The following is a 14,521-nucleotide window of genomic DNA, read 5'->3' as shown; positions in this document are numbered from 1 at the left end:
TTGAAAGTCATTTCCGTAGTGATCACTTGTCAACTACTGAAAAAAAAAGTCAGAGTACAATTAAAATAGTAAATTCTCGTGTATTTTATCTATTTTTTCATTACCATATGTACAATAATGCATGTATAATTAAGCAAATTAAGAATTACAATTACGGTTTCATTGTATATCGGCAATAAAAAAATAACAGCATTTCTGAGAAAATTATATATTCAGTCTTATATACGTTTTAAATGAAATGCTACCCAACGATTATTTTCTTTTCTCTGAAAACATGAGAAATGACGATAAATTTTTCAATATCGCGATCAGAAACATCAATCACAAGTCCAAAGAATTTTTAATGTTCTGATCACTTGTCAACCACTTAATAAACAACTACATCCTCTCATACTTTCCATATTCATTGGAAAAACGTCTACGAATCGTCACAATTCGTTTCCCCTGAAGCATTTCTACGAATAAAATTTAAAACACGTCGACGGCGTCCACACCCTCAACATCATTTGAATTTTATAACATGGCAGTCTGTTCCGTATTGCGTTATGTATTACGTAGGGCGACATCTCTGTATAAGTACGATCGCCCACATGATAAAATTTTAATGGATGACATACATAACGTTTGATATTTCAGGGGGCGGTTCGTCGAGTGGTTCCCCAGCGACAGGATACATGCAGCATTCGTCGCCGGCCCCCAGTTCTACCCCAGGTTCTGACATGTCGGGTCAACCGGCAGCTAGTCCCGGCTGGGATGTTAAACCCCAGCAACCTATACACCCGCCACCTCATCCAGCGCCGCACCCACACCCGCCACACAACTACCTCCCACAATATTCGTGGTACCCCACGGACAACCCCGGCCTCCTCACGTAAGTAAAATTTATAGTAGAGGTTTAAGATGCGGGATAATGCATTGACTGCCAGAGTCACAGATTTTTTACAAAAACGTGGATAAAAATGATAAATGCAATTTGTACAGCTAAGAAACTGTGCAAAAGAACAGAGATATTGTAACCTATCATTTGGTCAATCTTAAATAAATAAATAAAGTTTATCTACAACTAAATTTTAAGTCTTTTTTAAGACTTTATTTCACACTTATCAACTGTTTTAACTAACATTTTTTTCACTAGTTGAATGGATTGACCTTAGTTTATTCCTCGGTTTTATCTACATTACAAAAGTCATTGTGTGATATGTCACTTCTTCTTTTTTATTTCGAATAATTTGAGTAATTGTGGATAAAACGTTATAGTGCATACATGTTTTAGTCACCTTTTATCCATTTATTAATATTAAACACTCTAAAACACATTCTCTAATCCACTAAATAAATAACGATATCTTTTTTCGTTTTAAAATTATTCATAAAATTTCGTGTTGCATTTGACTACCAGAATCTCGGTTCTTCTTAAACAAGAACACCTGAATGATAAATTACATTTATCTGTTACGTTTAGTCGTGTAATTATTTAATTTGTTCTTTAAAGGATGTGACTAATGAATGCTGTTACAGAAGTTGTCTCCTGATTTATGAACTAACGTCTTGACACTTCTGTATTGTTTTAAATTAAAAATTTCATGTTCTTACATTCATAATTATTGTTCATGAAAAATGAAAGTAAGAAACATGCTGTTTATCATATAACATTATTTTGAATAAATTAATGTTGAGAGAAGTGAAGGCAAGAGGCAACGAAGTATAACGTTGAATTTTGTTGTACAAAAATAAAAATTTTAAATAGTAGCTTATTTGGGTCAATAATAGATATTAGTCGGACAGTAGAATGTACATTAGATTTTAAAAATTTATGTTCAAAAAGTAGATAAGTTTTAATTACACTTATCAGCATGAGTTTTTATCTTTGAATCTAATACCATCTTGTGGAGTTTTTGGTGTTTCTGAAAACAACAACATTTTTTTTTTAATAATTTGTTTTATTGGCAGCCAAGCATATTTTATATGAACATACATATTTTTGATTCCCACATTCATCACTCTTATTTTTAGAATTTCTGCAGATTATTGATTATCTTTTTGGTATTTGAAGGTTTTATAACTGAATGGAAGTTAAACGTGAACCAATAGATCATTTAATTAAAAAAAACAACTTTTCACATTTTGTATTTGTTTATTTTTTTTCAAAAATCTGACGTGTTGAGAGTAAATTAGTTTGACTATTCTATGCACTTACAATAAAAAAGGTTTTTAATTCAGATGCGTTTTGCAAGCTATATTTTTTTTTCAAGTTTGAGTCTTGGTGGAAATGCAATTCTATTTTCAAAATAACATTGAAGTTCTTAAATGTTATAATGTCATTTTATTACATATTTATGGTCAATTTTAAATTAAAAGTGGCTACATTAAAATGTGATATTTTGATCAATAGAAGTAAATTAAATAAAGAAAAGTAATCGCATTAAAAAATTGCTAACTTTTGAAAATTAATTTTTTTAAGACGTATGGTATAACAACTCAAAATAAACTGTTTGTGAGTAAATAAACATAAAAAAGTCAACATTTTGAACGTACAGTTGACTCGCTATGTTGTGAACTAATTAAGGAAAGCCTTGTTCACATTTACGAATTGTTTATGAGGGCATGTAAAAAATATGTGTTTCTAAGAACTTTTATTAAACAAAAAACGTAAACTAATAATATGAATTTATTTTGAAAAATAACTTGAAGGTATTGTCTGTTTTAGCTTCTTTTAAGACTTTAAGCAAATAACGTCTCTTTTACAGTCGGTTGAATTGCAAATTAAAGGATTAATAGTAAAAAGACTTGGCACAGCCTGAAAGGCCGTTATATGTAATCAAATTGTCAATTAGACAACTAACCTATTTAATTTTATAACCAGAAAATCAAAATCGACGACGTTGTCGATTGTAAATTGGGAGGAGAATGCTGCAAAAAACAAACATTAGGTTTACTAACCTTTATAGTTTTTTATTTTTCTGAACCACCGATTATATGAACAACGTTTTTGAAAATTTTAGCTCTCTGCTGTTTAATTTTACAAACTGTAGATTTAGCAATATTTTACTTGTGCATTTCCACTAAAACTTAAAAATTTTGCTTTTGAATGAGCCATGCTTGATATGTACATGTTTTCTATGAATAACATAAAAAATCGCCAACGCATCTTTGCTGTTTAGGTTATCGAGGTAACGTTGTTCAAGTTACCGAGGTTTTGCACTAAAATTATGGTGTTCACGTTAGCCGATATTCACGGTATCGCGAGTCTACTGTATTTTCGTTACTAAATTTTATTTTTACTGGTGAAATTTTACTGATTTACAAAGGAAAAATTTCTAAAGTCAGCAGGATTTAAATGGTATAAGTTAAAAATCAGCATTGTGCAACTTTATCTGCTGAACGACCAATAACAGAGCTGTATTTAAAATTTATTGTCTACAAAACTCTGTTGAGTTTAGTTACAAAAAACTGTTTGTCAAAAAGAAATGTCGAATAATTATTTAAATAAGTTTTCATTGTTAAATTAGAAAAAGTTTTATATGAATCACGTGCTCGATCATAAGACAGAAATTTATTTATCACACGAACCGTTGTCTCGAAACAAAAGCACGTCTAGTGATAAAATGAGTCAGTTTTACCTCTAGTTTCATAAACAGCAATTTTTAAGTTAATTTATTTAACTATATGTTATTTAATAATATAATAACAATAAAGACTGTGTTAATTAAAATGGGGATTAAATAAAAATGATATTAGGTCCGTTTACAGAAGCTAAATTAAATCTTTAATTTGGATCAAATAGGTACTTAACATCATGTTAAAGTGACATCCGATCGTTTTTTGCCAATCAAATATTAGCAATCGCCAAATTAGTTGCGAGATTAACTTAATTTCAATTAATTATTGTGCAGACGGGTTTAATAAGTCGCGACCTGAGAACTATAAGGTTCTAACTAACATTTGCATTAAATTGATCAGTGTTTACGTTATCAGTGATATCCCTTTAATTTATTAAGAATTTATTTAAAAAAATGATAGGATCTATTAATATCATTTTGGTTTGTTAAAATATTAAATTAGTTCATTTTTATACTTGATAGAAAAATGTTTAAAAAAAATCGTAAAACAAACAATTTGAATTTTCACTAAAATCACTTCGAACCTTATATAATTCTCACGTCGCGAAGTATTGTGTGATTCATTAAATTTCCATTCTAGGTAGGCCGTGTATTTTGGACGTGCGTTGACTTCTTGTTCGATAACTAGCAAATCTCGCAAATATCAAGTCGAAACTACTGTAATGGTGTTAGTTACGACATGAATTTTTTTCTCAAAGCCTACTGCGAATGGAAATTTAATGAATCACACAATATTAGCTTTTTTACATATACAAGAAGGTATTTTAATGTAATGTTTTATGATTGGCAGTTGTCAATTTTATTAGTTAAGCACAAATTTTTTTATGGGATGAATTAAAAAAAAACAGAGCGTCTACAATTTTAAGTTTATAAAGCAAAGAATTTTTCATACTTTACTTATACTTTGACAATTAATGAGACCCTTTAAGAAATAATAGGTCTATCAACAGATAAATTAATAAATTAATGTAATTTCTAAATAAACAGTGGTACTTATCTTCTAATGAATTCGAACAGGTGATAATAAATTTTACCACTAAAGATACATAAAGTGGCTGGAAAGATGAATATAAATTGCAATTATATCAATCCAATTTTTGAATTGAATGAATACTTTATTTGCATTAAGTAGGTAATTAAATATTTCAATGTCAGTTAATAAAACCCACTGAATCTTTCGTTCTGTCTAATTTATATGTATAACAGTTTGATTACGTCATAATGATAAACTTTAAATACGGCTACAGAGAACATCATAATATTCATAATCCTCACACTCTTCAGCTTTCAAGCTTGTTTACAAATGTTTTCTTATTTAATCGAAATATTTCAATCGAAATTTCCAGTAGCCGAAACATCAAATTATGCAAATGTCTCTAAAAAAACCAAACAGTTTATGATAATGACTTGAATAACGTCGTCGTAACGGCATAAACAAATTACCGACGTGTTAATAATCTCGATCAAGCACTTACTAGATAAGAACAACTAATTGGTCATCGTTCATGCGTTTTTCTCGGACCGCTCTGTATGATGCTCTCGCCGCCAACTTGATGAATGCGTTTTTAATTAAACGGGGAAATTGTGGCCGGTGGTCGGTATGCAAACTCTATAAAATAAGAAAGAAAAATAAATCGCTCAAAGATCGTGACGTCTGTTATGACGTTAATTGCTAGTTTAAATGTTTCAATATTAACGTTGATGTAATGAAATTCTTCAAGGGGTGGACTGGTGTGGAGGCTCGTTTTCCTGGTTACATCCTGTAGAAATTACCGAGGTGTCAATGAGTTCATTGAACGTGGAATTTGTTTATTACTGGAAAAATAGTAATTGGAGTAATTAATGTAAATACCCGCTGGGCGCTAATTGCTCTCCATTTTTTTCTAATTTCGGCCATTGCCGGTTAAAAAAATACAGTGACGGATGTAGTGAAAGGAAAGAGTTCTTCAAATAATGAAACGTAAATAGAGAAGCAATTTTTTTAATGCACTATCTGTAATGAGTTGAGTGTCTTCGACCATAATTTACCGCAACAGAACGAATTTTAAAGTAAACAATAGTGCAATTCTATGCAATAAAACAATAGCGCTATTTTATAAGATATTTAATTTGTTTTGAAATGAGTATACTATGTTTATCTCATACTCTTGTTTTTTATGATAACTTAATTAAAATTAACGGCTGGTTAATTAGTGGTTAGGATATCGTAAATACGTTTTGTTGGTTTTTAAATTAACGTGCATAATGATTACTTCTTTTTTATTTGACAAGTAAACGAGTTGAAAGTGCTGGGCTTGATGGAGTAAGTACCTAGATATTACCTAGGTTTATCACGATTTGCGAGAAAGATATCTGAGATATTTACTATAAACAAAAAGATAACTCCTTGTTGGTGGGAGAAAGTTATGACAATGCAGATTTTATTTATTTTTTTTATTTTAAAGTTTATGTTTTTACAAAGTTGGCAGTTCCTAACCTTAAAATTGTAGACAAGAAAAGACGTCAATTTCAGTCAAACCTGATTAGACAACAAATTAAAATAAACACACCGAACATAGCTACAATTTTACGCAGTATTCTCGTGTCAAAAATCAATTGTTATTTATCTGTCATAAAGTGATCCTGGAAGTCTCCATAAGGTTGTAAAGTTGACCAATTAGAGTTAGAAAATTATTAAAAATCTGACTGAAAACATAGTGTTTTGGTTACCTATGTTACGACATGATTAGTCAGTGTCGGCTCAAATAATAAAACATAATTATATGTAATTAAAAAAACATTGAAATTGTCTTTTATTCACATCTAAGCAAAGATATAAACGCTGCAACAAAATATGATTTACTTTTATCTCAGGCGCATTGCAAAACTGTTCAGCACAACTTGACAGATACCTGACGACAAAATGTCAGATGAGACATTTTGTTCTAGGAAATTACTTGATTTATTGATTTTTACAAATATCTGATCTGAGACATAATTGTTACTTTACACTGCTGGTACAGTTTGGTGCTTTACTTACTTACCAGCCTGTATATACACATCTGTTTTAATCGAATTTTTGTACTTAAAAAGTAAAGTAAATTATCGATGTAATAATTAAAACAGATGAAACAAGATAGACTGACGTCATTTTTAAAGATGATTGCAAGATTAATATTTACAACCGCTGAGAACAATAAAAACAACAAAACTGCAGCATCCATCGGCAAAAGTGATGTGGAAAACATAAAATAAATCAAATGTGCAATTATAAATCAAATATTAATCAATAAAAATGTCGACAAGACAGCAGTTATTATGAAATGTAGTAGTAAATGTTTATTTTTCCGTACACGGTCGAAACCTATGTTTAGGAGAAAATAATAACTCTAATATTTTACCGAGTAAAAATAATAGCTTAAAACAATAGACCAATTTAACGACCATTTTGTAAACAATTGCTTTTGTTAATTTTAGCCTATAATTACCAAGCGACCTTGGAATTAATCACAGAAACAACCTAATTTCCAAAAAAGTGATCGACCGTAATAGCGTTATTTTTCAAAAACATGGCAGCAATATATCTAAATTTTTGTGAGAAAATTTTCTAATTATTGTCTTCTGTTTGTTTCAGGGTGTGGCCAGCTGTTTAATAAAGAAGAAAGTGATTAGTTACTAATTAGGTCTATGAAATTTTAATAAAAGGACAACCTCTGAGCAGTGAGTGTGCGAATTAACGTTTCAATAAAAATCGTTGTTGAGTTATGTTTGGATTGTGTCTACGGTTACGATCTCAACTAAGCAAGATTCATTCCATCCTGTTAATAAAACATGAGTTCGGTGCAATATTGTCAATGAAGTAAAACGACTCGATCAACAATGTTCTGCGTCATCTGTTTAATTTATTTTCCTTTCGATGGATTGTTGGTTCGGTCGTTTCGCTTTTAATGTCAAAAATGTAAAATAGTGATACGTACTAACAGAGTGTGTTGACTCGGTTTAATTCATGGTATAAAAGTGATTGGCATTTTGAGGTTTCCCTCATATAATTTTATAATATTGTTTTAAACCTTTCACGACTTGAGAAACGCTCGTTTTTATACCATGCTTTTCGTTTGATTGTTGGTGCGTTTTTGTTAATATGTAAAATACGGTAAATGAGGGAAATGTGGGCAAGCGATTGGAAGGGTTTCGCGAGAACTTAACAACTTACTAATTGCGCGACGTGTCACTGTCGGTCTATAAAGTTTTTAGTGATTCCTTGTATAGTATATTGTAAACTATATTAGTTGTTGATGATTGTGGTGAGTGTGAGACAGAAGATGTACCTTATCATGTAAAGTAGTGTTTATTGAAAACTGTCTATAATTTTAGGACGAAATTATTATAATTATTAAATGAAAAAATATTTCTAAATGTGTAAAATATATATAAATAACGAACTTTTAAGCGTTCTTTCTGTTCTAACCTCGATGCTTGATGATTCCGGAAGTTGGACAACGGTACACTCTGTGCCTACAAAAACTTATTTATGACGCAAAAATTAATATTTCAATCATTTTTCATCGACTCTGTGACTGAATGATGGATTGATAGAAAGCCAACTGAGACAACTGACCTTGTTCGTTATATTACGGGAGGCCTAAATGTGTAGTCAGTGTTTGTTGTTTACGTCTTTTATTCCAGTTTTTTTTGTCTGCCGAATGAAACTTTGGATTTAAGTTGAGATCATAATAAAAAAAGAAATGAATATTCAGAAATTTCCATCACGTTGTTATAAAGTCACCGAAGTCTAGCGATGATATTATGTAATCATGTGTTTAAAATATTTACAATCAGATAAGAATACAGGATACAGGTAAGTAGAATTGATGCATTAGTTAAATCAAGAACAAGGAGAATTATTGCTCGACTTTTGTAATAAATGTATGTTATTGCTAATAAGAAACAAATGGTTTCTAATTGACTAAGATTTATCTTATTTTACAGTAGGTCATCTTATTTTCTGCTTATTAGAATGATATATGTACATATACCTAACATTTCCAATATATTGTCGTTTTTCTTTTCTATTCTATTCAAGTATAGGAAGTTACCTTTTACAATCTTTGAGATTAATTTAAGTAGACTGCCTTGAACAAAATGCATTATTAAAGAACTCAGAAAAGGTGCTAATTTTCTTTAATTATAATTTAACTTCAAGTTTGATTATTTTCTACTGTAGTTAGATAAGTACTTTTATTTATTTCAAGTAGAAAAAAATTTGATTCCAAGACAATTTAAAAAAATTATTTTGTATACTATTGATCGATTAAGAATAAAAAGTTACTTTTTGTTGGCCGTATAGTAGGTACAATCATTTTGGTTAAGGTAACTTTTTCACACACTAAAGTCAAAACTCATTAATTTTGTCGTACAAAAAAGTGAGGTTAAGTTATCTATATTCTTAGACATACATAACTACATCAAAATGTTTATAAAAAAGCAACTCCAGTTTTAGGATTTTTCCAATTGGGCACCTGATATGTTTATTTGAGATTTACTGTTTTTTTCTTCTCCTTTTCTTAGATTGTTCAAATGCCTACGTACATACCTAGGTATAGCAGCCTCCAAGATAATGTAGCGCTGACCTGCTCAGATGACTTGACTTTTAAGGGTTTTTACAACGGTGCGGTTGGGGGGCCATAAATTTCGGCTCTGAGGCCTGGGTTGTCACTCAAACACTGCTTAGGGGTTCGCAATTTTATAAATACTATTGATTTTCTAATAAGAAAACGCGTTTTCGTCGTCTTGTTATTATGAATCTTTTGAGTTAGTTAATAAATTGTATATATTTAATTAGTTAATAAATTATCTCGTAATTTGTTGTTGATTTTTACATATTTTTTATTGGTACAAAAAATAAAATTAATCTGATATGAATCCTCTTAATTTTAAATTTAGCAAATGCGATCCTAACAATTTAATGTAGGTTTGACAGCTTAAACCAGTAGAAATAAATACCTAAATTTATGGGCCCCCAACCGCACCGGCGTAAAAACCCTTAAAAGTCAAGTCATCTGAGCAGGTCACCGCTACATTATCTTGGAGGCTGCTATACATACATATTTTCAAACGAAAATATTTTTTTTTATAAATTGGTCGCGTTTTCTCTTTCAATTATTATCTTTCGCAAAACTTAATCTCCTTTCAACATTCTTTCACACAAGCTTGTTTGAACCAAACGGCAATTAATGAATTGGAACCACGCGGAAATTAAAACCATTTTCTTAAAACATTCTTAGCGTTTTCTTTTCCTTATTATTCTTTAAAAATTTGAGATAAAATGCCTAAGGAAAATTTGTTCGTGTGTTTCAATCAAAATACATTCGATTAAATTAACACTTTACGCTTTCCAAGAATTGTACGGCATTAATATGTGAGATAAGTTGGTTCTGTGTCAACAATAATTATGCTGAATTTACGTCTGTCATAAAAATTGAGTACTTTACATAATAATTATTTTGAACAGAATAACTCTTATAAATATTTTTTATTCAAAATGTAGGATAAATAAAGCGTAATAAGAATGTTTCTAGAGTAGGCAATGATTGAGAGAGACGGACATAATGAAACTAACTCATGTCGAAAATACATAGTCAACTATAAAGTGTTGAATTCGTATTTAGGTAAATTCTAACTACATACCTCAACCATCGAAGATTTTGAGTTGCTGAATTTGAATACGTCTATACCTCACACGTCAAAAATTTCATGTTGTTTTAGTGTAGGAAATAAAATGTCATCTTTTTTCAAATTTTGACCAATTTTCATGGGATTCATTCCGAGGTGCGGTTGTCAGCACAGAACTTCCCATTGCTAAGAAGTTTAACCAAGTTGTAACACTTTAATGGTGCATTTTTAAGATTTGTAGCAATTGGACGGTTCCAAAAGTGTTTCCCTTTACAAACGTGATCACTTTTTTAACGATTATTGCAAATGTACACCAAACAGACTTTGCAATAACCAAACTATCAAATAGAAAGAAATTTAATATGGCCAGAAATACACCAATCATTAGGTCTACCTTTCTTGAATGGTGAAACTTAGCGAACAGTGAAGTTCATGGTGGCCAGACAATAGTCCTTTGTAACTAGACTCTTGTCTATAGTTTATGCATTAAAATTTTAAACAAAATAATGACCCTTATATGAAATCTTAAATGTCAACTTACACATTGGTGCAGAGCAAATAAAGACCGAAATTGCTTTTTTAGGCGACTTTAACTAAAAATGTAATTTTTAGGCCTTAAAAGCGGTCTAAAAGTGCGTCTTTTCTGGCCGCAAACATTTTCGGCCGATCTATGGTGGCGTTATCTATCCATAGTTTTGCATATTACATCAAGATACCGATATTACGCTCAATTTTATACTTATTTGGGTAAAATCAAATCTTCAAACTGCTGTAAAGTGCAACAAAGACGTGTTGAATTATTGAAAATGAACATGTCTAGCAGTGCTCCTGCAACAACATTAAAAAACACATTAAACCTAATTCATACGAATTGTGAAGCTACACGTGCTGAAACTGCAAATGTAAATAAAGAAAATATGAACTTTTCTGAAGGATTCATAAATATTTACAATTATTTAGTTGTTATAATTGATTAAATCAATAAATCATAAATAAAAATTAATTAACTTGTAAATTTAATAATGTCGCCTAAAAAATCTTGTGTGTAACACGGCCAAAAAGTGCCATTTTGCCCTCGCCTTCTTTCTGGCCTCGGCCATTAAAAAAAGGCTCGGCCAAAAAAGAACCACTTTGTGGTCTTGGTACACAAATAGCTATTTCTAACGGTGGCGCAAGCATTTTCATCCGCTTACAGTCCACTTTTTGAAAACCAGAAAATGTCAACAATTAAAACTTCATTACATTGCAAGTAATACCACCTTTTCTAAAATTTCCTAGCATAGTACAATACACTGCTTAACAAGTCTACCTATAATTCGACCTATAATTTAATATTACTTCATTTAAATCAAAATAGAACTCAATGTTTGAATCAATTTTTATAAAGCAGATACTGCAAACTGATTTTAATAAAACTATGCATACATTTTATGATTGATGATTGTTCGTTTTCAATACAATTAATTATTCTCCATGGTTTTAGTAACCATTTTTTTAAAAATTGTATTTTACATGATTAGTGCGGGAATACAATTTTTGCAGATAAGTGCGACTCTTTCAACACGAGTGCGCCCCGCGCACGAGTGAAGGAATGTCGCACGAATCAGGCAAAATTATTCCCGCACGTCTCTTGTATAACATTTTTTGCACGAAGTTTGTAACAAATTTTCGCCAACATATACAGGGTCCGGCAACACTTGTGTCCACCCCCAAAATCGTCTTTAATTTTAAAGATAAAATTTTGAAAATTTACATACGCTCACAGTTGACAAAGCTCTAGAAGCTGACGCAAAAATTTGTTTTTTATCACTGATAGTTTTGGCGTCGCGACGCCTTAAAAATGTAATTTTTAGTTAATTGTGAGGGTTTGTAATATCAACCCTTAATTTAATTTTTTTTTAATATAAATGTGTTAAAAATATCTTAGTTGTTATTTTAGATTCAATGCAAATTGTCTTCAAAATTTGAGAAAAAAATGCTGTTTTATCAAGTTAGTTTCCAATTTCATTACGTCAAAATTGGGAACTACGTTTACACCCATCTGTCAACATCTTGTGTCACAAATGACATCTATCCTTTGGCTCGCTTTAGATTGCAACAAAAGTTTTACTTGGTAAAAATTGTCGCTTTGTCGATGTTAATTAACGTTCTCTGGGGTCCATAAAGTGCAACATGCCCGTGTTAATCAAAATTAACCTTTATAAGAGTGAATGAAGTGACTTGTGAAATTTTGGTTTGAAAACTAACTTGATAAAACAGCGTTTTTTTCGCAAATTTTAAACACAATTTGCATTAGATTTAAAATAAAAACTCAGATATTTGTATCACAGTTATGTTGAAAAAAATTGAATTCGCGAATATTTCCGCAAAAACTTAAAAATCGTTTTAAATTATACTTCTTAGGCGTCGCGACGCCAACCAAACCGTGATAAAAAACAAATTTTTTCGTCAGCTTCTAGAGCTTTGTCAACTATGAGATTATGCAAATTTTCAAAATTGTAACTTTAAAATTAAAGACGATTTTGGGGGTGGACACAAGTGTTGACGGACCCTGTATAGTTCGCATTTGTTGGTTTAAAAATCAAGTCGCTGAAGTCGGTAATTGCTTTTCCAGTTGACAGTTGTCAATTCTATCAAGCAAAAAGTTCAAAAATAAAGATTTGTATTGATTTGTACCATGTCTTCGGAAGAAGAGTTTGAATTCGAGTGTACACCACCCGAAGTGAAAAGTGCGGCAACTGCTGCAATAAACAATTTATTGCCGACAAAATCACGCCCCAGATACTTATGAGAGTACGTTTTCTCAGTTTGTCAAATGGTGCGAAGATAAAAAGATCAAAAATTACTCTGAAAACGTCTTGGTAGCCTATTTTAAAGAAATAGGTTCTACTAAAAAAACATTGTGGCCAATTTATAGCATAGTACGATCTTGCTTGAATATTAGAAGGATATAGATATCTCGAAATATCCAAAATTGCTTGCCCTTCTTAAAAGGAAAACGGAACATCACATTCCAAAAAAGTCCCAAATACTTGAAGGAGAACATATTACAAAATTTTTGACAGAGGCCCCTAACAAAGAATATTTTTTGATAAAAGTGAGTGGTTTGTCTTTATTCAGAAGTTTACATTCAAAAATTTAACATTTATATTTTTTACAATTTTGATTATGGGAATTTCTGGAGCCTGCCGCCGAGAAGAAATTTGTAAGATGATGATTGGTGATGTTATCTTTAAAGATAACATAATTTTGGTTTCTATTCCTGAAACAAAAACTAAGGTTAAACGGGAATTTGCTATAACCAAACGGGAATAGGTCGAAGTAATAAAGCAATTTGTGAAATTAAGACCACAAGTTGTGACTGACAACAGGAGACTATTTCTAACTTATCGTGCAGGAAAATGTATAGATTTACCTATAGTTATAAACACCATGGGGAAAATTCCATCATTGATCGCCAAATATCTTGAACTTCCAAACCCTCATCAATATACTGGCCATTGTTTTCGTAGGAGCAGTGCTACTTTATTAGCAAACAAGGGACTTGACTTTCTAGCCGTTAAAAGACATGGTGGTTGGAAATCTTCCGCAGTAGCGGAGGAATATATCCAAGATTCTTTAAAAAATAAAATAGAAGTACACACTTTGACAAACACGGAACCTGTAAGAACCAATTCCAACAATTCGTACAATATTAGTAACGCCGTGAGAACTGAAAACACTGCTGGCGTTTCTGGTGTGTCGTTTGCTTCGTGCAGCAACTGCACATTCAACATAAACATCTATAATAATAAAAATTAAAAGTAGTCAGTATATTTACTTGATGACCAACATCGATTACTTGAGTATTTGTAAAATAAAACGTTTCACAAAAGCTTAATTTTATTAATCGTTAAAATCATAAAACTTGTTAATGTTATTTTGAGGTTATGTTTTTACAAAAGAGCAACAATGATTAAGTTGCTAATAGATGGCGCTGATGGAATTTTTCTCAAAAAATATTAATTTTCTTGTAATTTGTTAACTTATTTAAATAAATATTAGGGGAAGAGGGTCCCAGTGCGTGTTTCTTTAAATATGTAGTAACCGATATTTTCTATATGGCTTCTATAGCAAAATTTTTGCGTGCATGTTCCCGCACTAGGGCTCGAAAGCCTTAGTTACCGGTGATGGTTGCTATGTGCGAAATCGTTGTTCCTGATCTATGAGTGAAAAATATCCATTTCGATACGGAATGTTAGAATAGCTTT

At 31.0% G+C, this 14,521-nt stretch overlaps 1 protein-coding gene and 1 long non-coding RNA gene across 4 annotated transcripts in view; one reads left to right on the top strand and one right to left on the bottom strand.

Moving 5' to 3' along the window:
• LOC148180891 (homeotic protein distal-less-like) overlaps positions 1-8,048 on the top strand; it is a 47,276-nt gene extending 39,228 nt beyond the window's left edge. Inside the window, exons 4-5 of the mRNA XM_088035556.1 lie at positions 637-871; positions 7,234-8,048. Of these exons, the coding sequence (XP_087891682.1) occupies positions 637-871; positions 7,234-7,252 (254 nt within the window). The 3' untranslated portion in view covers positions 7,253-8,048. The remainder of the gene's footprint in view (positions 1-636; positions 872-7,233) is intronic.
• A 5,374-nt stretch (positions 8,049-13,422) lies between these two features.
• LOC148180890 (uncharacterized) lies at positions 13,423-14,222 on the bottom strand. Of its 3 annotated transcripts, XR_015770851.1 has the most exons (4): positions 14,092-14,222; positions 13,962-14,032; positions 13,687-13,887; positions 13,425-13,533 (listed from the first exon to the last, which is right to left on the bottom strand). It is a non-coding gene; the product is annotated as an uncharacterized LOC148180890 (long non-coding RNA). The 3 variants fall into 3 exon arrangements; XR_015770852.1 differs by having other exon boundaries at positions 13,423-13,533; positions 13,687-14,053; XR_015770850.1 differs by having other exon boundaries at positions 13,424-13,533; positions 13,687-14,032.
• Positions 14,223-14,521: the final 299 nt, after the last annotated feature.

The sequence above is a fragment of the Gnatocerus cornutus genome, chromosome 1, assembly GCF_029298725.1.
Source record: "Gnatocerus cornutus isolate USDA-ARS CGAHR chromosome 1, icGnaCorn1.1, whole genome shotgun sequence".
Taxonomy (NCBI): Eukaryota; Metazoa; Arthropoda; class Insecta; order Coleoptera; family Tenebrionidae; genus Gnatocerus; species Gnatocerus cornutus.
The sequence above is the reverse complement of the archived record's forward strand: the minus strand, read 5'-3'. Positions and strand labels throughout refer to the sequence as shown.